Source organism: Salvelinus fontinalis, chromosome 17, assembly GCF_029448725.1.
Source record: "Salvelinus fontinalis isolate EN_2023a chromosome 17, ASM2944872v1, whole genome shotgun sequence".
Classification (NCBI taxonomy): domain Eukaryota; kingdom Metazoa; phylum Chordata; class Actinopteri; order Salmoniformes; family Salmonidae; genus Salvelinus; species Salvelinus fontinalis.
This window is the reverse complement of record NC_074681.1, coordinates 28,251,896-28,277,797: the sequence shown is the minus strand read 5'-3', so window position 1 is coordinate 28,277,797 and position 25,902 is coordinate 28,251,896. Positions and strand designations below refer to the sequence as shown.

Genomic DNA, 25,902 nt, shown 5'->3' with positions numbered 1-25,902 from the left:
TCTTCACTATGCTATGAACATGATCATCAGTCCTCAATGTCACACGACACATACATTACATGCTCCCTATTTTATTGCACAGATCATGTGAGAGAAATGACCTCGGCATTCCTGTCACGAATCCCGCCGAAGATGGTGCCTCTTCCTGTTCGGGCGGCGCTCGGCGGTCGTCGTCACCGGCCTACTAGCTGCCATCGATTCCCTTCTTTTTGTTTCTGTTAGTTTGGGCTGATTGGGTGCACCTGTTTTGAGTTTAGTTTTGTGGGTAGGCTATTTAAGGGCAGTAGGCCCGCTGGCTTTTATGCGGACTTGTTCTCTGTTATTTGGTGTTGGTGTTTAGGTGGAAGCTATTTTCCGGACAGTTTAGTCCTGTGTGTTTGGACTGGGATTTTCATGCGCCCGTTGTGTTTTCCATGTCAGTGTTTGTACCACACGGGACTGTTTCGTTTGTTTAGTCTGATCCTGTTCGTGCGTTCTTCGTTATATGTAAGTTCACATGTTCAGGTCTTGTAACGTCATTTATTGTTTTGTAGTTTATTAAGTGTTTTTTCGTCTTTATTAAATAAATTCGTTATGTCTTCACAACACGCTGCATATTGGTCCGATCCATGCTCCTTCTCAGACGAGGAGGAGAACAATCGTTACAATTCCTATCAACGTAAAACCAGATTCTGTGAAGTACATACCTACAGGTCGCACCAGAAGGACATAAATCCAGCCATCATTACATGTCCCTCCCTCACTGAGCATACAGTATACATTAACCATGAATAATGCCCCTCGTACATGCATGAGGACTTGTTTGTTGGAAACTGGCATATGGCACAACGTTAGTTATTCTTTTTTTCTAATCAAATAATTAGGTGGGTGCTTACACTGAGTATACACAACATTAGGAACACCTGCTCTTCATGACAGACTGACCAGGTGAATCCAGGTGAAAGCTATGATTGCTATTGATGTCACTTGTTAAATCCTCTTCAATCAGTGTAGATGAAGGGGAGGAGACAGGTTAAAGAAGGATTTTTAATCCTTGAGACAATTGAGACATGGATTATGTATGTGAGCCATTCAACTCACACTGACACACCCTCTGAGAGTGGTTTTAAAGTGATAATACACACCAAATAACAAATTCGTATGATTAACAGTGTTAAATAACAGTAATATGCGAAAACAATATTTTTTTGTGAACAAATGTTTCATTTTGCCGTTATAACAAGGTTGGTAGCAACGTGAAAATAGTTGTGGAAATCTGTTGCAGCTCAAGTCCACTACAAAAACCACAATGCAATGCTCTCTCTAGGCTGGCTAGGGAGCTAGCTAGCAAACATAGCTACACACAATAACACCAAAGTCAATATCAGCATGTGAAGTAGCTAGCTAGCTAGCTGTAAAATCGCGATCAATCGTCTATCTCACCGAGTTCAATTTGTAGTTCGTCCTCTGCCCAGAGCGAGTGCAGAATATGTTGCTAGGGCAACATCTGCCCTTTCCCACAGACACACAGGGCACATTGCAAGATGGTACTTGGAGAAACTGAGTTGAATAATTTGGTACACTGTTTAGATTTAGCACATCTAAGCGAAATATATATATATATTGAACAAAATATAAACACAACATGGAAAAATTTCTAAGATTTTACTGAGTTACAGTTCATAGAAGGAAATCAGTCAATTGAAATAAATTCATTAGGCCCTAATCTATGGATTTCACATGACTGGGTAGGGGCGCAGCCATGGGTGGGCCTGGGAGGGCATAGGCCCACCAACTTGGGAGCCAGGTCCAACGACTGGGGAGCCAGCCCCCCCCACCCCACCTCAGATGATCCCGCAGGTGAAGAAGTCGGATGTGGAGGTCCAGGGCTGGCATGGTTACATGTGGTCTGCGGTTGTGAGGCCGGTTGGACGTACAGCCAAATTCTCTGAAACGGCTTTGGAGGCGGCTTATGGTCGTGAAATGAAGATTCAATTCTCTGACAACAGCTCTGTTGGACATTGCTGCAGTCAGCATGCCAATTGCATGCTCCCTCAAAACTTGAGACATCTGTGGCATAGTGTGACAAAACTGCACATTATAGAGTGGCCTTTTATTGTCCCCAGCACAAGTTGCACCTGTGTAATGATCATGCTGTTTAATCAGCTTCTTTTATTTCAGCTCATAGAAAATGGAACCAACACTTTACATGTTGCGTTTATATTTCTGCTCAGCTTACTTTGTCATGATGATATAAACGATATAGCACTGCATTGTTTGTATGTTTTTAGGTGTCAAGCTTAAGAGAAGCCAGTGCTTACTACATTAGTGCTGGAAGTGCTCAAATGCTACACTTTTGCCCAATGTTATCAAGTGTACCATGTCTAATGCATATTTGATGAGGCCATGAGGGCTGGGTGGTGGGATGCACTAGGGCCCGGGGCCTTGGAGCGGAGCAGTGCAGGGAGAGGCTAGTGCTAGGCTAGAATCCTACCCAACGTTTTGCCTTTTAAAACGCAACATTTTGGACATCTCCTTCATCACAGCAGGGAGGCTGTTAACACATTTCTCTGTCTGACAACTGCTCATTATTGAGAAGTAATGAAATAGTAACATGAAAAATAATAATATAAAGACAGAAATAACAAAGTTATTCACATCTGGAGTTTATATTTTTATTTCAGATCGGCATTCCCCCAGCTGTGTTGACAAAAACAATTTAACAGTGGAGTACTATTGCTTAAGGGCTATACTCTAAATATCTACCCTACTACTTAACCATCTCTCACTGCTGCTCTGAATTTGGTTTTGCTCTTTAACATTATGTAAACAACTCACTAATGAGTACTTTGTAATCTACAGTGCCTTCAGAAAGTATTCACACCCCTTTACTTTTTCCACATGTTGTTACAGCCTGAATTTAAAATTGATAACATTTAAATTTTGTCACTGATCTACACGCAATAGATGTAGTAAGAGCGTCTGCTAAATGACTTAAATGTAAATGTAAATGTAGTAAAGAGGTCAATGGGGAACGCAGACCGTGGGGGCTAGAAGAAGGACGACGGATTGGTGCACATTCAACAAACCGATCTAACAAAGTGGATATTAGTTAAATCCCTCTCAATTGATGTATTATAACAAGCCCACAATGTTGTTACTAAAGTCTGATTTGGATATACATGTATTTGGCTGTTTTTGATTTAGAAGTAGTCCCTTTTCAGGTTTAGAAGAAATTACTGCTAAATTCCAACTCCCGTCCGTGTAAGCTGGTAGCATAGCTATATTAGCATAGACAAATCAGTGGTGGTAGTCCAAGTTGTTTTTAATTGTAGTGGAGTTGATTGGTGACGATGATATGAACATGTATGGGGGTTGACATCCATACAAGTATTATACTTTGATTTTCACCTCAACATAGTATGAAATACACACATAAAATAGCCTAAATGTAGGGTTTTTTGCTGGGGGCAATTTGGAGAGTCGTGATCTTTCCACCACTGCATCTTTCCCTCACGAGTTTCCATGGCATTTCCATTGTTTTGGTCGAGTTCCATTGACCTCTACCACATCTATACCCCATCATGTCAAATTGGAATTTTGTTTGTAGAACATTTTAGAAATGTATAAAAAATGTCAAGCTGAAATGTCTTGAGTCGATAAATATTCAACCCCTTTGTTATGGCAAGCCTGAATAAGTTCAGGAGTAAAAATGTGCTTAACAAATCACAAATAAGTTGCATGGATTCCGTGTTCAGTCATAGTGATTAACATGATACAATTATCTGTAAGGTCCCTCGATGGAGTAGTGAATTTCAAACAAGAGATTCAAGCACAAAGAACGGGAAGGTTTTTCAATGCCTTGCAAAGGGCCAATTGGTAGATACAGTATATAAAAATATATGTATATACAGTGGAGCAAAAAAGTATTTAGTCAGCCACCAATTGTGCAAGTTCTCCCACTTAAAAAGATGAAAGAGGCCTGTAATTTTCATCATAGGTACACTTCAACTATGACAGACAAAATGAGGGAAAAAAATCCAGAAAATCACATTGTAGGATTTTTTATGAATTTATTTGCAAATTATGGTGGAAAATAAGTATTTGGTCACCTACAAACAAGCAAGATTTCTGCCTCTCACAGACCTGTAACTTCTTCTTTAAGAGGCTCCTCTGTCCTCCACTCGTTACCTGTATTAATGGCACCTGTTTGAACACTCAAAACAGAACAATAAAGTAAAGCGCTAAACGAACATCACTTGACATGAAGACAATTACACACAAAACATGATGGGAAACAGAGAGTTAAATACAAGTAGATTGATTGGGAAACTGAAAACCAGGTGTGTATGAAAACAAGACAAGACAAATGGATATATGAAAAATGTAGCGGCGATGGCTAGGAAACCAGTGACGTCGATCGTCGAACGCTGCCCGAACAAGGAGAGGAGCCGACTTCGGCGGAAGTCGTGACACCCAGTCATTACAAGGATACAAGCGTCCTTCCTAACTAAGTTGCCGGAGAGGAAGGAAACTGCTCAGGGATTTTACCAAGAGGCCAATGGTGAGTTTAATGGTTGTATATGAAAAAACTGAGGATGGATCATTGTAGTTACTCCACAATACTAACTTAAATGACAAAGAATGAAGCCTGTACAAAATAAAAGTATTCCAAAACTTCCATCCTGTTTGGAACAATGCACTTAAGTAATACTGCAAAGAAAATTTGCCAAACAATTTACTTTTAGTCCTGAATACAAAGCATTATGTTTGGGGCAAATCCAACTGAACACATCACTGAGTACCACTCTTCATATTTTGAAGCATGGTGGTGGATGCATCATGTTATGGATATGCTTGTCATTGGCAAAGACTAGGGAGTTTTTTAGGATAAAAATAAACAAAATATAGCTATAAGCACAGGCAAAATCCTAGAGGAAAACCTGGTTCAGTCTGTTTTCCAACAGACACTGGGAGATATTCACCTTACAGCAGGACAGTAATCTAAAACACAAGGCCAAATCTACACTGGAGTTGCTTACCAAGACGACATTGAATGTTCCTGAGTGGACTAGTTACGGTTTTGACTTAAATCGTCTATGGCAAGACATGAAAATGGCTGTCTAGCAATGATCAACAATCAAATTGACAGAGCTTGAAGAATGTTTTAAAGAACAGTGGGCAAATATTGTACAATCCAGGTGTGCATAACTATTAGAGACTTACCCCAAAAGACTCAGCTGTAATCGCCGCCAAAGGTGTTTTTACAAAGTATTGACTCAGGGGTGTATATACTTATGTATATTTAATATTTCATTTTCAATACATTTGCCAAAATGTCTAAAAACAAGTTTTCACTGTCATTATGGGGTATTGTGTATCTGGATGGGTGAGAGATTTTTTATTTATTTAATGCATTTTGAATTCAGACTTTAACACAACAAAATGTGGAATAAGTCGAGGTGTATGAATACTTTCTGAAGGCACTTTACTATGAGGTCAGCCACAAATCCTTGGTTTATGTCAAATCTCAAACTCTACAGATGATGACTCACCCAATAAGGCACATGAACTGCCATTGATTTTGGGGGTACTGTTCGCTCTCACTGTTATTAGGGTTGTTTTGGAGTTTAAACACATCCATTGTAACATTACTGCGTATGTGTAAGACTCCTAATTGACAGCTTTGAGTGATAACAGTAATGTGTGCAGAGCGGCGGTGACACCACAAACAAAATAACAGGGATTGAACATCATCGCTGCAGCAATCGCCGCCAATGCCAATAAGGTGGTAAATAACTTGTACTGGCCAGTATCATTGTTGTTTACGACATTTAGTCTTAATATATCTGTCACGGGGTAGAGAGACTAACTAGCTATTTTATCATGAATTATGCACTGAAAGATTAACTAGGAGCCACATCAAGAGCCAACACGCTATTCAAATCTAAACATATACATGCCAGCACATTTGTAGGACTTTACTGGTGTGTTGGTTAAATCTGAAAGCCTAAAAAAGTTATCAGCATCCATTTAGTGTCCAAGGGTATGGAATTAACTATTCATTAGACACTGGCTTCTAAACCATTATCTTGATCCCGTGTTGACGTTCTCTAGTGCTAAAGCCTGGTTCGACTTCACATATAGGCTGATGTGTTCTTTTTAGCTTAGACATGTTGTTGTAAAAAAAGAAAGCCTGAATAATTTTTTATTCTAAATGATTTTGCCTTGCCTTTAATGTTAGTGAGAGAAGTGTTAAACTTGTGTGGGCTTTCTAAAGGTTAATCTGTCTTTGTTTGACCTCACGCTGGTTAACAGTTTTGTGTTGCAGCCATCTAGAGTGGCCTATTCTTAATGTAGAGATGATAAGGCTTCTAAAGCTTTCACCAACTAGCCTACTCCTCCATGAGGTCAGTCTTGCTCTGGTGAATATTTTACAAAAATTATAACTGTACTGTTGGATGTACAAAATTGTTCTTTGAGACAGCATTTGCCATTCCGATTGAAATACAGAGGATCTTTGCCAAGTCAATTTATTACTGAACTTACAACTACAGGTCAGTCAATATGTTACAGTATTTGAAGTTTGCCTTAGAAGTCTGTCATATTGGCTGTAAACTACTAGGGAGTTACAGCAATAGCAGAATGTTTGGTACATCATTTATAGCTTCCTCATCAAACAGACAGCATCACTGTATTGTTTTTGTGTGCAAGTCTGCGAGACAACCAATGAGTGAGTCCAGACTGGGTGAGAGAGAGTTGGTTCTGACGTTGATAGTGGTGTTCCATCCCACTGCACTTCTTCCACTGCCCTCCTGGCACTAAGACCGCACAAGCTGTATAAGTCCATAAGCAAACAAGAAAATGCTATTCCAGAAGCGCCGATCCTAGTGGCCTGGAACTTTAATGCAGAGAAACTTCCAGCATCTCACATGTGCAACCAGAGTAAAAAAATTATAGTCTGCCCAGTGACGTGAGCCGACCAGATGGGCTAAATGCCTTTTATGCTCGCTTCGAGGCAAGCAACACTGAAGCATGCATGAGAGCACCAGCTGTTACGGACGACAGTGTAATCATGCTCTCCATAGCCGATGTGAGCAAGATCTTTAAACAGGTCAACATTCACAAGGCTGCAGGGCCAGACAGATTACCAGGACATGTACTCAGAGCATGCACGGATCAACTGGCAAGTGTCTTCACTGACATTTTCAACCTCTCCCTGACCGAGTCTGTAATACCTACAAGCAGACCACCATAGCCCCTGTGCCCAAGAAACCGAAAGTAACCTGCCTAAACCACCCCATAGCACTTACGTCGGTAGCCATGAAGTTCTTTGAAAGGCTGGTCTTGGCTCACATCAACACAATCATCCCGGAAACCCTAGACCCACTCCAATTCACATACTACTCCTACAGATCCACAGATGACGAAATCTCAATCGCACTCCACGCTGCCCTTTCCCACCTGGACAAAAGGAACACCTATGTGAGAATGCTGTTCATTGACTACAGCTCAGCGTTTAACACCATAGTGCCCACAAAGCTCATCACTAAGCTAAGGACCCTGGGACTAAACACCTCCCGCTGCAACTGGATCCTAGACTTCTACGGGCCACACCCAGGTGGTAAGGATATGCAACAACACATCTGCCAAGCTGATCATCAAAACACTGGGGCCCCTCAGGGGTGCGTGCTTAGTCCCTTCCTGTACTCCCTGTTCACCCACGACAGCATGGCCAAGCATGACTCCAACACCATCATTAAGTTTGCTGACGACACAATAGTGGTAGGCCTGATCACTGATACCGATGAGACAGCCTATAGGGAAGAGGTCAGAGACCTGGCAGTGTGGTGCAAGGACAACAACCACTCCCTCAACGTGAGCAAGACAAAGGAGCTGATCGTGGACTACAGAAAAAAGAGGGGCGAACACGCCCCCATTCACATCGATGGGGCTGTAGTGGAGCGGGTCGAGAGTTTCAAGTTCCTTGGTGTCCAAACACACCAAGACAGTCGTGAAGAGGGCACGACAACGCCTTTTCTCCCTCAGGAGAATGAAAAGATTTGGTATGGGTTCCCAGTTCCTTAAAACGTTCTACAGCTGCACCATCAACAGCATCTTTACCGGTTGCATCACCACATGGTATGGCAACTGCTCGGCATCCGACGGTAAAGTGCTACAGAGGGTAGTGCGTACAGCGCAGGACATCACTGCGGCCAAGCTTCCTGCCATTCAAGACCTAAATACTAGGCGGTGTCAGAGGAAGGCCCAAAAAAGTGTCAAAGACTCCAGTCACCCAAGTCATAGAATGTTCTCTCTGCTACCGCACGGCAAGCGGTACCGGAGCGCCAAGTCTAGGAGCGCCAAGTCTAGGCTCCTTAACAGCTTCTACTCCCAAGCCATAAGACTACTGAACAATTAATCAAATTACCGCCTGGACTATTTACATTGACACCCCCCTTTGTTTTTACACTGTTGCTATTCACTGTTTATTATCTATGCATAGTCCATTTAACCCTACCTACATGTACAAATGACCTCGACTAACCGTTACCCCCGCACATTGACTCGGTATCGGTACCCCCTGTATATAGCCTCGTTATTGTTATTAATATTGACTCCTGAACATCTAATCAAATGGCTACCCTGACTAGTTGCATTGCCCCCCCCCCCCTCTTTTACACCGCTGCTACTCTCTGCTGTTATCATCTAGGCATAGTCACTTTAATAACCCTACCTACTTGTACATATTACCTCAACTAACCGGTGCCCCTGCACATTGACTCTGTACCGGTACCCCCCTGTATATAGTCTCGCTATTCTTATTTTACTGCTGCTTTTTAATTACTTGTTACTTTTATTTATTATTGTTATCCATATTTTTTTTAACTGCATTGTTGGATAGGGGCTTGTAAGTAAGCATTTCACTGTAAGGTTGTACCTGTTGTATTCGGCGCATGTGACTAATCAAATTTGATTTAATTTTACATTGCAGCTTGGACATCTATTTATCTGCCACGCTTGAGCCAAGCAGTAATCTGTGATATCAGGTGCTTTCCCCTTGATGTTGCCACCTGTGATCCCGCCAGGGGATCGAGCAGCGCATAGGGTGTTAGTCCTCAGGCTAAAGGCTCAGTCTGTTTACATACAAACCACCCACCTCTCTGCTTGGCTCAGACAATTCTCTCTCTGCTTGATTGAAAAAACCTATCAAGTTGACAGCGAAGCTGTGAAATCTATTGTTATTCTTATATTATATTTTTTTATCTTCTTGACATGGTCAAATAACTCAAGCATAGATTTGTAATTTGGCACCCAGAAACTAGAAGCCATGAGTAATTTTGTCAAAAGGACTGGCACAGATTGACCTATAGGTGGCGCTGTTACACGTAGTCTCACTTAAATCCTCATATCCACCACCTTGTTTGACCCAGAGAGTTGAAACGTTGTATGTAGATGTCTTTCCTCATGCTGATCAAACCCATAAGGTCCACCAGGATATATTTTCCTCCATCTTGGACATTTTGGAAAATAACGCCAAATTCAGTGTGTAGGCCCATGGTACGTCTCTTCACTTAGTTTGAAAAAAGCTAAGGGATTGCTTAAGATAAGGCTGAGTTTTTGATAAATCAGGAAATCAGATTATACTTAACTTTTACTTCACTACATTCCTAAAGAAAATTATGTACTTTTTAATCCATACATTTTCCCTGACACCCAAAAGTACCTGTTACGTTTTGAGTGTTTAACAGGAGAGAATGTCAGAGTCTAGTTGATGTGGGTAAGGCAGAGTCAGGCGCAGGACACAGAGATGAGTAATAATAGCAACTTTACTCAATTATAATCTTCCGACAAGGAGAACGAAAATCCAGAATCACATAAACGAGACAACTGACAACAATAAACACGCACAAAACTATGATGGCTCCAGAGGGTTAAATAGGGAAATAATTCAAACGTAATGGGAACCAGGTGTGTACAATACAGACAAAACTAATGGAAAAAGAAATGTAGATCGGTGGAGGCTAGACAGCCGGTGACGTCGACCACCAAACGCCGCCCGAACAAGGAGAGGCACCAACTTCGGCGGAAGTCGTGACAGAGAAATTGGTCTAATTCACATTAATCAGGAGAACATCCCTGGTCATCCCTACTGCCTCTGATCTGGCGGACTCATTAAATATATGCTTCATTTGTAAATTATGTCTGATAGTTGGAGGGTGCCCCTGACTATCCGTAAATAAATAAAAACTAGTAAATGTGGCCATCTGCTTTGCCTAATATAAGGAATTTGAAATGATTTATACTTCTACATTTACTTTTGATACTTACGTATTTAAAACCAAATACTTTAAAACTTTTACTTAGTATTTTTTTACTGGGTGTTCTTTCACTGTTACTTGAGTCATTTTCTATGAAGGTATCTTTACTTTTACTCAAGTATGACATTTGGGTACTTTTTCCACCACTGCTCCACTATGGCCTATCAACTTGAAACGTAGAGTCATCAAAGACATTCCCATGAAGAACCGTGTTAAGTTTGGCATTGATATCTTAAAAATATTAACAATTTACTTTTTTGACTATGTAACACTCATGCTCAAAATAATAATAACTAAATAATAATAACTATCTAGTTACTTTAATAACTATCTGCCTTTTTGGACTAAAAGTCAGATTAACTCAAAATTTGGTCTTCGGACTCATCACAATAGTCCCTAAAGAGTTTGAGAAAGTAACGATGATTCCTTCAAAGTCTGCCACACTAAACCAGTAGATGCATATTAGCATATGCAAAACATCTTCTCATGAACTATAGGACCAAATGACACCATATTTGGATTGTACAAAATCAGATTTTATTTGTCCATTTAAACCACTGCAAATCCACTTCACAGTGGTCTATCAACTTGAAACTTGTCATCACTATCATGCACTTGGTGAAAAATCTGTTCATGTGCCCTTGAGCAAGGTACTTAACCCTAATTGCTCCTGTATGTCTCGAGAGAGCATCTGCTAAATGATTCAAATGTAATAGACGTCCTTAAGATGGACAACACTGAACTCATTCTTTGCATATGTAACGCTAATGCTCAAAATCATCTGCAATCATCTTCTCCTCATGAACCATGCGTCAGATTCCCTCCAGATGTTGTACTTAGACTCATTACATCAGTCTTTAATAAACATGGTCACGTTTTCACTGATTGCACATAGAGAAGATAGTTCCTACATGATAGTGCTTGCTTTGTTATCCAACTGATCTTGTCTCATTTCTGTCATCCTGTGAACCATGTTCATTGCTACTCGCAGCTATATTTGTAAGTGTTTTTCAAATCACATTGTTGGCTGGAATGGGCTATTGGCTACTTTGGATTTTACTACCAAATTGGGTGCTGTTGGTTTATTCCTTGATTTGTCTTTTCTTTTCAACATGTACATGACATCTAGTATACAGATACTGTAGAACGGATGGACAGACATAATTCGATAACTCTTTTCCTGTGTTAGGCCTAATTCACTTGAATGGCAACAAAATATAAACTTCATTTTAACATCCTGTTTTTCCCTGGTCCTTCCATAGGTGATAGTGGGAGCCAGTGTGCAGCAGTCCAGGCCCAGGGGAGGGACCGACCGAGTGGATGCCCCAGCCTGTGCGGCAGGGGCGACAGTCTCGACCATGACTCGGCTGATGCTGGGCCGGACCCTGGAGCGCATCTGCAAGGCTGTCCTGCTGCTCTGCCTGGTGCACTTCGTCATCATGATGATCCTCTACTTCGACGTCTACAGCCAGCGCTTTGACCAGATCTTCAGCCGCTTCAACAACGGCCGCAACGCCAGCCGCAACGGACACCACTACTACTACAACCTCAGCCGGCCCAACGCCACCTACGCCAGCTACCTGGCCACCGCAGACCAGCTGCTGCCCACCGTTCGACCCGAGGGAAACCACACGCCGCCCACTACCAAGCCTGTACCACCTTGCCCGGAGATACCCCCTGGTCTAGGTAGTTGAGGACCCCCTTTTAAACTAATGACTAATGAAATAGTACCCTGTTCACATTACCATGCCGGCCCGAACTATACTGTGCTGGCTCAGATATATTTGTTTAACTACTGTGGTTGATGCGTAACCAGACCAGAGCAGTTATTATAGCACAGCTCAGATACTATCATCATTAGGAAATCTGAACAAGAGGATTTGGTAATAGTTAATTACTCTAATTAGTATAGTGTGTTGTAATTTGAAAATAGATGTCAGCGAGATAGAGGCCTGCATGTGTTCGAGCAGCAGACTCTCTGGCAACCACTTTCTATTCTAAAATGTAGTGGATGGAATGTTTACTCCAATTACTGTAAAAGATAGTGTTTCTGTGTGTTTTCTGGGCTGCCCGGGTGAAACATAAAATTGATTTAATGTCAGCACTCTCGGCTGTAATATATATTTCATCCAAAGAAACACCACTAGTCCAACGCGGCGTTGGAAAGACTAACACAACAGTATTCTTTCAAATACTGGAAAATACAGTGAACTAAGATATGTAGCTGTGTGGCGTTTGAGTTATTCCTTTTAGGCTTTCAGCAAACTCAATTTAAAGCTGCTGCGATAGGGAAATCCCAGTTACCTTTGTAAGAATTCCCTTCATCAGCAGAAAACCTCATTAACTTCCTTGTCATTGCGAGGCTTTTCTTGCTCATTATGCCATTAGATATGCCTGCGAGCACAAGGCCTTTGCCACTCAGCTCCTGCTAATGAGTTTTAAGTAGAGGTCTTGAGGGAGTTGTGGGGGAACCAACTCTTTGTCTTATGACCCTCCACTCCTATGCATCTGTTCCCCTCTTTATTTCTCTTGATTGAGGTTTCCACTGACTTTACAGTTGTTGACTGGATGTCTTTAGGAGACACATCAGCACTGAGTGGTTGTTCACTGTTAGACCCCCCCACTTGGCACACACATACACAAACACACCCTCCCTCCCTCCTACCCTCAATGAGTGGTTGATGCACTGGCTCTAAAGCTTGTTACAAGGCCTAGGCTTTACCACGATCCGTAAGTGCATTGTGTGATTGCAAAGAACAGAGCTCCAGCTTTAACTTTCGTTCATGACCTCGTATTTTGTCTCGCTAGAATAGATGCAAGCAACGAGGTGCGTTGTGTAATTCTGTTTATCTCAGAGTCTCTCTGTGTGTAGGGTATTCTCAGATAATCACTGTCTTTCCTACAGAGATGTCTGCCTGGGGAAACTGCTGTAGGGAGGCTTAAGTAGCTTATCTGCTGTTGTCTGGGTGGCTTGATGGAGCTGTTTTAATGACCCCACTATGACAGGTTCATGGAAGAGTGGAAGAAATTAACACTTTGAACCTGACACTTCTCTTGACCATGTAGATAGATCTGAAGTGTGTGTATGAATTAGTTTTACTGTGTTGTTAGGCACATTATGGTAGTTGAACCATTCCATATCAGTAAATTAGTCCATTTGATACATTTTTGTTGCTGTTGTCGACCAATTATCTACAATGTCAAAATCCCAAATCAGAATAACGATTCATTATCCAGATTAATGTGAATCAACTTTTCATAGAGTACATAATGAATGTTATTACCAGTTCTGTAATTAGGCTATTTCAATTTAATTAGATTTGATATGACTCTGTGACTGCCACTGCCTTCTCTTTCCCTAGCATGGAGGGAGAGGACGCTGCATGGTCTGGTGCATCATGGCCAGCCCAGGTAGCTAGCTGCCTAGCCTTCCTCTCTCCTTGCCTCTTCTCTCAATGATGGAGTAGGTGCCTGGGGTGGTAATGAATTGCAGACAGATTCAGAGACTGAGAATGCCTCTGTGTTAGTCACAGCCAGGTGCAGATAGATAGATGATGGTGGAAGGGAGAGGGAGAGAGGCCCCAGGGAGAGGAGGCCCTGGCCAGGGGGAGACGGGGGAGACTCCCAACCCAGCTGACAGGTGCTGCTTGTGTTTGGACTTGCGGTGGGCTTCCATTCCATTGCAGCTTTCTCTCTCTCCATCTCCCTCTCTCTCACACTCTTCTTTCCCTCCCTCCCTCCCTCCCTCCCTCCCTCCCTCCCATAAAGGTGAAATATGCAGAAATCGCTTGACCATTTTCTGGCTGTTAAAATTTGAATAGTTCGCCTAAACAGTTTATATGACAAAACAAGCAATGTATCGTGTAGAGAACCATTGTACAATCTAAACTGGTGTGAAATATATGTTCAGTAACCTAAAATATTGAATTTCCAGCTGTTTGAAGCTGGTATACAAAACTGAAAGTAAAAGATACAAAAACGAAACATAAGAACGGGAAGCATAGAAATAGCGCACATGGGACAGATCTACAGCTACTTAGACTTGCTTTCAATGAGATTGACAGACCTATAACTCACATTTCTATATGAATTCGGTCAGGTCACCCAAAAAGTTACATATTGCAGCTTTAATGGCAGTCAGTCAGCTGTCAGTGTGGGTATGCAACCTCTGCAACCTCTTAACGAAACAAATTGTAATGGCAAAGTATGGAATATTTGCCTGACAGGGTTGCAGAATGAATGCTGGAGCTAGAACATTTTCCTAGACACTCTTATCCAGAGCAACGAACATTAGTGAATACATAATTGTTTTTATTTTTTCACACTGGTACCCCGTGGGAATCAAACCCACAACCCTGGCATTACAAGAGCCATGCTGTACCAACTGAGCCAGACAGGACAACTGTGCTGGTGCAGTGATGGTGTTATCACTTCCAACAAATAATGTCATTTAGAACTCATTGAGGTATACACATTTTTTGTTGTTGCCTATATTGGAGTTGGTGTCCATGGGATTATTGATTTCAGTCTTTTTAACTTCCCTGCTGTACTAATACTAAAGCCAATCCTATGCCGCTGGGTGCCGGGCACTGAACCAACCCTAATGCCGAATTCTGCTGGGTTTTCAGTTCAGTCTGAGGTGACTGACACGACTCCCCATCAGAGGAGACAGCTCCAGTCTTTCTCCCTGGCTTGTCATTGGTATTTCTCCCCGTGGGATTACACCAATCACTGTTGTGGTAGTGTGGCTTTCTGAAGGAGGAGCATCGTGCAAAGTTGATGGATGGCTGTTTGCTCAGCACGTAATTACCAGGTCTGGGGTTATACATCTACTACTGTAGGTCAGCTGAACAAAGCCATTACACTGCTTTGAGAAATGACACTGTTCGGAATGTCTACCTGGCTCCATCAAATCAAAATACAAATCTTGACCTTTTCTGTACTTACACAGTAATGTTTCAGATCCTGAAGGCCTTTACATCTGAATTTATCTTTCAGGCTAAAATGTGTCATAGTGCAGTAGTTTGGGGTCCAGTGCATGTACAAAGTCGGAAGTTGAAGTCGGAAGTTGAAATACACCTTAGCCAAATACATTTAAACTCAGTTTTTCACAATTCCTGACATTTAATCCGAGTAAAAATTCCCTGTTTTAGGTCAGTTAGGATCACCATTTTATTTTAAGAATGTGAAATGTCAGAATAATAGTAGAGAGAATGATTTATTTCAGCTTTTATTTCTTTCATCACATTCCCAGTGGGTCAGAAGTTTACATACACTCAATTAGTATTTGGTAGCATTGTCTTTAAATTGTTTAACTTGGGTCAAACGTTTTGGGTAGCCATCCACAAGCTTCCCACAATAAGTTGGGTGAATTTTGGCCCATTCCTCCTATATATCCACATAATTTTTCTTCCTCATGATGCCATCTATTTTGTGAAGTGCACCAATCCCTCCTGCAGCAAAGCACCCCCACAACATGATGCTGCCACCCCTTGTAACGGCTTTCTTCCATAGGTGAAGGAGAGGACCAAAGTGCAGCGCGGCTAGTGTTCAACATGTTTAATAAAAGAACAAGTGAAACACTACAAACAACATACAAAATAACAAAATGTGCAAAAACCGAGACAGACCTATCTGGTGCAGACAACCACAGAGACAGGAAACAAACACCCACAAAATCCCAACACAAAACAAGCCTCCTATATATGATTCTCAATCAGGGACAACGATTACCATCTGCCTCTGATTGAGAACCATATTAGGCTGGACATAGAAACAGACAAACTAGACACACAACATAGAATTCCCACCCAGCTCACGTCCTGACCAACACTAAACAAGCAAAACACATAATAACTCTGTTCAGGACGTTACACCCCTGTTTATCACGGTTGGGATGGTGTTCTTCGGCTTGCAAGCCTCCCCCTTTGTCCTCCAAATATACCGATGGTCATTATGGCCAAACAGTTCTATATTTGTTTCATCAGACCAGAGGACATTTCTCCAAAAAGTACCATCTTTGTCCCCATGTGCAGTTGCAAACCACAGTCTGGCTTTTTTATTGCGGTTTTGGAGCAGTGGCTTCTTCCTTGCTGAGCGGCCTTTCAGATTATGTCAATATAGGACTCATTTTACTGTGGATATAGATACTTTTGTACCTGTTTCCTCCGGCATTTTCACAAGGTCCTTTGCTGTTGTTCTGGGATTGATTTGCAGTTTTCGCACCAAAGTGCGTTCATCTCTAGGAGACAGAACGCGTCTCCTTCCTGAGCGGTATGACGGCTGTGTGGTCCCATGGTGTTGTACTTGCGTACTATTGTTTGTACAGATGAACGTGGTACCTTCAGGTATTTGGAAATTGCTCCCAAGAATGAACCAGACTTGTGGAGGTCTACAATTTTTTTCTGAGCTCTTGGCTGATTTCTTTTGATTTTCTTTTGAGTTTGAAGGTAGGCCTTGAAAAACATCCACAGGTACACCTCCGATTGACTCAAATTATTTAAATTAGCCTATCAGAAGCTTCTAAAGCCATGACATCATTTTCTGGAATTTTCCAAGCTGTTTAAAGGCACAGTCAACTTAGTGTATGTAAACTTCTGACCCACTGGAATTGTGATATAGTGAATTATAAGTGAAATAATCTGTCTGTAAACAATTGTTGGAAAAATTACTTGTGTCATGCACAAAGTAGATGTCCTAACCAACTTGCCAAAACTATAGTTTGTTAACAAGAAATTTGTGGAGTGGTTGAAAAACGAGTTTTAATGATTCCAACCTATGTGTACTTCTGACTTTAACTGTATGTCAAGCATAGCCCCCAATACAGTAGATCCACCACTAAAGCTCTCAGTATAGGTTGTAGTGACCTAGGGCTGGGCAGTATATCAAATTAATTTGATTAATTCATATGTATGTTTTTGCGCGATATTCCAAATGCCTGTATCGCAAGAATCAAGGTTTTGTTTTTTTTGTTTTTATGACCGTTTATGTCCACTTGTTTTCATGTTGTATTTTTGGTCTCATCTCTTTCGATCCTTCTGTGCTGTGTGCATCTCCCCATTTACACCCAAGATCCGTATATAATGAAGAGTTGCCCGTCTCCGCCCTAACATTGGGAGTCGTTGTCCCAAACGCGGGAAGGCAGGTGACCAGTTTATATCCAAAATATCCCCATAGAAATGCATTGGGCTTATTTTGGACAGATTTTATGCTTTGCCTCTTCCTGTATGGTTTACACTCCACCTGCCTCTCACACCAACAAAGTTGAGCGATCACTTCTTCCTCTCTTACAAGTGGTTTCAACTCACTATTTGCATTTGAGGTTTGGTCCAACAGAATCGGTCATAGGGACATTGAGATGATTTTACTGTAAAAGAGTTTAAGTGAACCTTTCTAAAGATACCCTTTTTATGTCTCAACCCCTCAGATTGAGAGCCGACACTACTACAACAGGAGTATCAATGAACATTGAATCTGGAAAATTCATGCTCAGTTCGTTGCGCGTGACATTGTGGTGCCCTGTCCTGCTAGCAGCATTTTAGCCAAAGACTGTTATATTACATTTACATTACATTTAAGTCATTTAGCAGACGCTCTTATCCAGGGCGACTTACAAGTACATACATTCATACTTTTTTTATTTTATTATTTATTTATTTATTATTATTATTTTTTTGTACTGGTATATTAGCAGTCTAGTTTGTGTTTTATAAATGTGCAATAAGCATAAAACACAATTATATAAGGAATTGGCAACTCGTTCTTATTCTGAGAAACAAGGTAGGCCACTTGCGTGCAATATCTGAACAAAGTGTACAGGCTAACATGCTTTTCAAACAGTTGGAGAAAGACAGAAGGGAGTGTTCATAACAATTCAACTGTTCAACTGTTAGCTAGCAAATAGATCCAAGTTGGCTAAACTTGAAATATTAAGATTAGCTGGCTAATCACTAGCACGTGGGCTTGAGAGTTTTTTTATGAGACCTGTGTTCAATTTCTATAGCCGAAAGCCTGACACAAGAAGTTATTTGTGAATGTGCATTATCACGAGTGAAGGAAAAGCAGCCAACAAGTGCTCAGCATAAGGTGGCAAGAAAGACTTTGTAATTACCTGGATTTCTCTATAAATTGTTCATAAAATTCCTGTGATTGTCTCCACCTCCTCCAGGTGTCTCTTATTTTCCCCAGTGTATTTATCCCTGTGTTTCCTGTCTCTCTGTGCCAGTTCGACTTGTATGTTAGTCAAGTCAACCAGCGTGTTTTTCCCGTACTCATTTTGCCATTCTCACTGCCTTCAAGCAGCACAGCCTTCCACTAGTCGTCTTCCTCAGGAGGTTAGCAAGACTGTGGATGTCTCTGTTATTCCCACGAAATACCATGACCTCCTGGAAGTGTTTAGCAAGGCACATGCTAATTCCCTTCCCTCGCACCGTCCTTATGATTGTGCCATTGATCTTCTCCCAGGCACTACACCAACTCGGGGTCGGTTGTACTCTCTGTCCGGACCAGAGACCATTGCTATGGAGGAGTACATAGAAGAGTCTCTGGCCACTGGGGCCGTCCGTCCGTCTGCATCTCCTGCCGGCACAGGGTTTTTCTTTGTGGAGAAGAAGGACAAAGACCCTGCACCCGTGCATTGACTACCGGGAACTTAACGATGTCACTGTCAAAAATCGTTACCCCCTACCTCTCCTCTCCTCGCCGTTTGAACCTCTCCAGGGGTCTACCATGTTTTCCAAGTTGGACCTTCGGAATGCCTACCACCTGGTTCGGATACGCAAGGGGGATGAGTGGAAGACAGCCTTTAACACAGCCAGTGGACATTATGAGTACCAGGTCATGCCATTTGGACTCACCAACGCCCCCGCTGTCTTCCAGGCTTTGGTCAATGATGTGCTTCGGGACATGCTAAACCGGTTTGTGTTCGTCTACCTGGCAACATCCTGTTTTGTACTCCATGTCAGACAGGTCCTTCAGCGCCTCCTGGAGAACCAACTGTTTGTGAAAGCCAAGAAGTGTGAGTTCCACTGCTCTTCTATCACCTTTCTGGGATATGTCATTGCTGAGGGCAATTTCAGATGGATCCTGGAAAGGTGAAAGCAGTGGTGGATTGGCCTCAACCAACATCCAGGGTGCAGTTGCAACGGCTGCTTGGTTTTGCCAACATTCTACCACCGTTTCATTTGGGATTACAGCACCCTGGCTGTCCCCCTCTTGGCACTCACCTTCCCCAAGGTATCGTTCAAATGGTCTCCAGCTGTCGACAAAGCCTTTGTGGACCTGAAGCATCGGTTCACAACAGCACCCATCCTCATCCATACGGACCCCTCGTGTCAATTTGTGGTGGAAGTGGATGCTTCGGATGTTGGCGTGAGGGCCATCCTGTCCCAGCGATCTGCTCAGGACCAGAAGCTTCATCCCTATGCTTTCCTGTCCCATCGTAGTTCCTGCTGAGAGGAACTACGATGTTGGCAACCGAGAACTCCTGGTGGTGAAGATGGCGTTGGATGGAGTGAAGGCACTGGCTGGAAGGAGCAGAACAGCCATTCCTGGTCTGGACTGACCATAAAAACTTGGAATATCTCCGTTCAGCCAAGCACCTCAACCCAAGGCAGGCCTGGTGGGCCCTCCTGTTATCAGATTCAACTTTACCATTTCCTACTGTCCAGGGTCTAAAAATTTGAAGCCTGATGCTCTCTCCCGCCTATACAGTTCCTCTGCCACACCCTCGACTTCCAAAACCATTCTCCCTACCTCATGCCTTGCTGTCACTGTGGATTGGGATATTGAGAACCTGGTTCACGAGGTGCAACGGTCACATGCTGTACCTGAAGGGGGCCCTGCTAACTGGCTGTTTGTCCCTAACCCAGTCCGGTCCCGGGTCCTGGAATAGGCTCATTCCTCCAGGCTGACCTGTCATCCAGGGTCCCGTCGTACACTAGCTTTCCTTCGACAATGTTTCTGGTGGCCCACAATGGTCCCTGATGTCTCTGCCTTTGTCACTGCATGCACTGTGTGTGCTCAAAACAAGACTCCATGGCAAGCTCCTTCTGGCTTCCTGCAGCCACTACCGGTTCCTCATCATCCCTGGTCTCATATATCTCTGGACTTTGTCACTGGGCACCCTCCGTCTGACGGCAACACTGTCATTCTGACGGTAGTCGACCGGTTCTCCAAGGCTGCCCATTTCATCCCTCTCCCCAAACTACCTTCTGCTAAGGAGATGGCCCAGCTTATGGTGCAGCATGTCTTCTGGATCCATGGACTTCCGGTTGACATGGTGTCCGATCGGGGTCCTCAGTTCTCGTCTCAGTTCTGGAAGGCATTCTGCACCTTTATTGGGTCGTCGGCCAGCCTGTCACCCGGATTCCATCCCCAAACTAACGGTCAGTCGGAGCGAGCCAACCAAGACCTGAAGACCACCTTAAGGTGCCTGGTCTCAACCAACCCCATTACCTGGAGCCGTCAACTGGTCTGGGTGGAGTATGCCCGGAACACTCTTCCCAGTTCTGCCACGGGACTCTCCACTTTCGTGTGCTCCATGGGGTATCAGCCTCCACTCTTCCCTGAACAAGAGCTGGAGGTCAGTGTACCCTCGGCCCAGATGTTTGTCCACCTCTGTCGACGTACCTGGAGAAGAGCCAGGGTGGCTATTCTCAAGACCAACTCCAGGTATCGTCGACAAGCGGACCGTCGCCGGACCCCAGCTCCCTGCTACTGCATTGGGCAGAGGGTATGGCTTTCCACTTGGGATCTGCCACTTCGGATAGAGTCCCGCAAGCTGTCTCCCTGGTTCATTGGTCCTTTTCCCATCTCCAGAGTCCTGAGTTCCACTACTGTCCATCTTGTGTTACCCCGTACCCTTCACATTCACCCTACCTTCCATGTGTCTAGGATTAAGCCTGTGTCTCACTGTTCTTTGACTTCTGTCTCCAGGCCCATCCCTCCCCCCGGGTTATCGGTGGCCAACCAGCGTATATGGTGACACGCCTCCTGAAGGTCCGACCACGGGGCAGGGGTTTCCATTACCTGGTTGACACGGTGAGGTTTATGGCCCGGAGGAGAGGTGCTGGGTCCCTGCTAAAGACATCTTGGACCCGGCCCTCATCGCCGATTTCCATCGCCGACACCCCGGTCAGCCAGGTATGCGCCCAGGTTCGACTCCAGGTGGCGTCCCTAGGGGGGTGGGGGGGGGGGGGGGTTACTATCACGCTCTGATCTGTTTCACCTGTTCCTATGATTGGGGTGTCACTTATTTTCCCCAGTGTATTTATCCCTGTGTTTCCTGTCTCTCTGTGCCAGTTTGTCTTGTATGTTAGTCAAGTCAAGCAGCGTGTTTTTCCCGTACTCCTTTTGCTATTCTCTTTTTGATAGTCTTCCCGGTGTTGACCACTGCCTGACTCTAGACTACCTTCCCGCCTGCCTGATCATCCTGCCCTGACCTTGATTCTGCCTGCCCTTCGGTACTGTCACGTTCCTGACCTATTTCTGTTAGTTTGTTATGTGTGTTAGTTGGTCAGGACGTGAGGTTGGGTGGGCATTCTATGTTTTCTGTTTCTGTGTTGGTTTTGGGTTGCCTGGTATGGCTCTTAATTAGAGGCAGGTGTTTGGCGTTCCTCTAATTAAGAGTCATATTTAGGTAGGCGTTGTCACAGTGTTCGTTGTGGGTGATTGTCTTCCGTGTCTGTGTCTGTACACCACGCGGGACTGTTTACGGTTTGTTCAGTTTGTGTAGCCTATGTTCCTATTCGTGCGTTTTTCTTGTTTTATGTGAGTACGTCGTCTAGGTCTGTCTACACCGTTTGTTGTTTTTTGTTAGTTTAATCAAGTTCGTGTTTCGTTAATAAAATATGTATTTTCACTACGCTGCGCCTTGGTTCCCTCAAGACTCCTCCTCTTCCGAAGATGAAGAGGAGGAGGACTGCCGTTACAGGTACCTTTTGGACTGAACTGGCTTTTACCTTTTTGCCTGTCCACAACCATTGTCCACAACCATGTAAGACTCCAACCATCTGCCTCCTGTGTCTGCATCTGGGTCTCGCCTTGTGTCATGATAAACACAGTCTGCTTAAACTTATAACACACACACACAATTATACGTTTTCATGTATTTATTGAACACACTGTGTAAACATTCACAGGGCAGGGTGGAAAAGGTATGTGAACCTTTGGATTTAATAATGTCACGTTCCTGACCTGTTTTCCATTGTTTTTGTATTTGTTTAGTTGGTCAGGGCGTGAGTTGGGGTGGGCATTCTATGTTATGCGTTTCTATGTTTGGTTAAATGTGTTGCCTGATATGGTTCTCAATTAGAGGCAGGTGTTTGACGTTTCCTCTGATTGAGAACCACATTAAGGTAGGCTGTTCTCACTGTTTGTTTGTGGGTGATTGTCTTCCGTGTCTGTGTATGTCGCACCACACGGGACTGTTTCGTTTTCGTTCGTGTTGTAGTCTGTTCCTGTTCGTGTGTTCTTCGTGTTTATGTAAGTTCACATGTTCAGGTCTGTCTACGTCGTTTTGTTGTTTTGTAATTTTCCAAGTGTTTTTCGTATTCGTCTTTGCTTTAATAAATATTCATCATGTATTCATACCTCGCTGCGTGTTGGTCCGATCCATGCTTCTCCTCATCCGAGGAGGAGGAATTAGACAGCCGTCACAAATAACTGGTTGACCCTCCTTTGGCAGCATTAACCTCAACCAAACGTTTTCTGTAGTTGCGTATCAGAACTGCACAATGGTCAGGAGGAATTTTGGACCATTCCTCTTCACAAAACTGTTTCAGTTCAGCAATATTCTTGGGGTGTCTGGTGTGAACCGCTCTCAAGGTCATGCCACAGGTTGAGTTCAGGACTCTGACTGGGCCATTCCAGAAGCTGTATTTTCTTCCGTTGAATCCATTCTGTTGTTGATTTACTTCTGTGTTCTGGGTCGTTGTCCTGTTGCATCACCCAACTTCTGTTGGACTTCAATTGGTGGGCAGATAGCCTTACATTCTTCTGCAAAATGTCTTAATAAACATGGGAATGAATTTTTCCTTCGATGATAGCAAGCTGTCCAGGCCCTGAGGCAGCAAAGCAGCCCCAAACCATGTTGCTCCCTCCACTATATTTTACGGTTGGGATGAGGTTTTGCAGTTGGTGTGCTGTGCCTTTTTTTCTCCACACATAGTGTTGTGTGTTCCTTCCAAACAACTCAACTTTAGTTTAATCTGTCCACAGAATATTTTGCCAGTAGCGCTGTGGAATATCCATGTGCACTTTTGCAAACTTCAGACATGCATCATTGTTTTTTTTGGTGTCCTCCCATGAACACCATTCTTGTTGAGTGTTTAACGTATTGTAGACTCATCAAGAGATGTTAGCATGTTCCAAAGATTTCTGTAAGTCTTTAGCTGACACTCTAAGATTCTTCTTAACCTCATTGAGCGTTGTGCTCTTGCAGTCATCTTTGCAGGGCGGCCACTCCTAGGGAGAGTAGCAACAGTGCTGAACTTGCTCCATTAATAGACTGATGCAGATCAAGGCTTTTAGAGATACTTTTGTAACTCTTTCCAGCTTTATGCAAGTCAACTGTTCTTAATCGTAGATCTTCTGAGATCTCTTTTGTTTGATGCATAGTTCACATCAGGCAATGCTTCATGTGAATAGCGAACTCCCATTTTGTGAGTGGTTTTTATATTGCAGGGCAGCTCTAACCAACATCTCCAATCTCGTCTCATTGATTGGACTCCAGGTGAGCTGTAACGGCAGCCTTCCTCCTCTTCACGAGAAGAGAGGGTGTAACAGGGATCGGACCAACATGCAGCGTAGCCAGTGCTCAACATGTTTAATAAAACGAAACTGTGAACACTTACAACGATACAAAATAACAAAATGTGGCAAACCGATACAGCCCTATCTGGTGCAGAGAAAACACAAAGACAGGAAACAACCACCCACAATCCCCAACACAAAACAAGCCACCTATATATGATTCCCAATCAGAGACAACACAAAACACCTGCCTCTGATTGAGAACCATATTAGGCCAAACATAGAAACAGACAAACTAGACACACAACATAGAATGCCCACCCAGCTCACGTCCTGACCAACACTAAAACAAGCAAAACACACAAGAACTATGGTCAGAACGTGACATGAGCTGAGTCCTGACTCCAATTAGCTTTTGGAGAAGTTATTAGCCTAGAGGTTCACATACTTTTTCCAACCTACACTGTGAATATTTAAATTATGTATTCAATATAGACAACAAAAATACAATAATTTGTGTGTTATTTGTTTAAGCACACGGTGTTTGTCTATTGTTGTGACAGAGGAAAATTAGATCACATTTTCTGACCAATTTATGTAGAAATACATGTAATTCCAAAGGGTTCACATACTTTTTCTTGCAACGGTATCTGGGAACTCCTTCAAAACTGTTGGAAAAGCATTCCAGGTGACTACCTCATGAAGCTAGTTGAGAGAATGCCAAGAGTGTGCAAAGCTGTCATCAAGGAAAAGGGTGGCTACTTTGAAGAATCTCAAATATAAAATATATTTTGATTTGTTTAACACTTTTTTGGCTACTACATGATTCCATATGTGTTATTTCATAGTTTTGATGTCTTCACTACAGTCTTCACTACAGTGGTGTAAAGTAAAAATACTTGAAAGTTCTACTTAAGTCTTTTACTTTACTATTTATATTTTTGACAACTTTTACTTTTACTTCACTACATTCCTAAAGAAAATAATGTACTATTTACTCTGTACATTTTCCCTGACACCCAAAAGTACTCGTTACATTTTGTCAGGAAAATGGTCTGATTCACACACTTATCAACAGAACATCCCTGGTCATCCCTACTGCCTCTGATCTGGCGGAATCTCTAAACACAAATGCTTTGTTTGTAAATTATGTCTGAGTGTTGCCATGGCTATCCATCAATTACATTTTTTAAATAAAATTGTGCCGCCTGGTTTGCTTAATATAAGGAATTTTAAATGGTTTATACCTAAGTATATTTGAGCAATTCCATATACTTTTGATACTTAAGTATATTTAAAACCAAATACTTTTAGACTTTTACTCAAGTAGTATTTTATTGGATCACTTTCACTTTTACTTGTGTCGTTTTCAATTAAGGTATCTTTACTTTCACTCAAGTATGACAATTTTGTACTTTTTCCACCACTGCTTCTCTATCTTTCTACAATGTAGAAAATAGTAAAAATGTTCTCTTATAATGGTGGCCTGACACTGGGGTTTTGTATTTATTCATGTTTCCCTGTCTGGGACTGACACTGGGGTTTTGTATTTATTCATGTTTCCCTGTCTGGGACTGACACTGGGGTTTTGTATTTATTCATGTTTCCCTGTCTGGGACTGACACTGGGGTTTTGTATTTATTCATGTTTCCCTGTCTGGGACTGGCACTGGGGTTTTGTATTTATTCATGTTTCCCTGTCTGGGACTGGCACTGGGGTTTTGTATTTATTCATGTTTCCCTGTCTGGGACTGGCACTGGGGTTTTGTATTTATTAATGTTTCCCTGTCTGGGACTGGCACTGGGGTTTTGTATTTATTCATGTTTCCCTGTCTGGGACTGACACTGGG

At 42.8% G+C, this 25,902-nt stretch overlaps 1 protein-coding gene across 1 annotated transcript in view; it reads left to right on the top strand.

The window, feature by feature from the left end:
• The window catches only part of LOC129814106 (beta-1,4-galactosyltransferase 2-like), a 136,944-nt gene that overhangs the window by 13,290 nt on the left and 97,752 nt on the right, over positions 1–25,902 (top strand). The window contains exon 2 of the mRNA XM_055866910.1: positions 11,564–11,987. Within this exon, the coding sequence (XP_055722885.1) occupies positions 11,564–11,987 (424 nt within the window). The remainder of the gene's footprint in view (positions 1–11,563; positions 11,988–25,902) is intronic.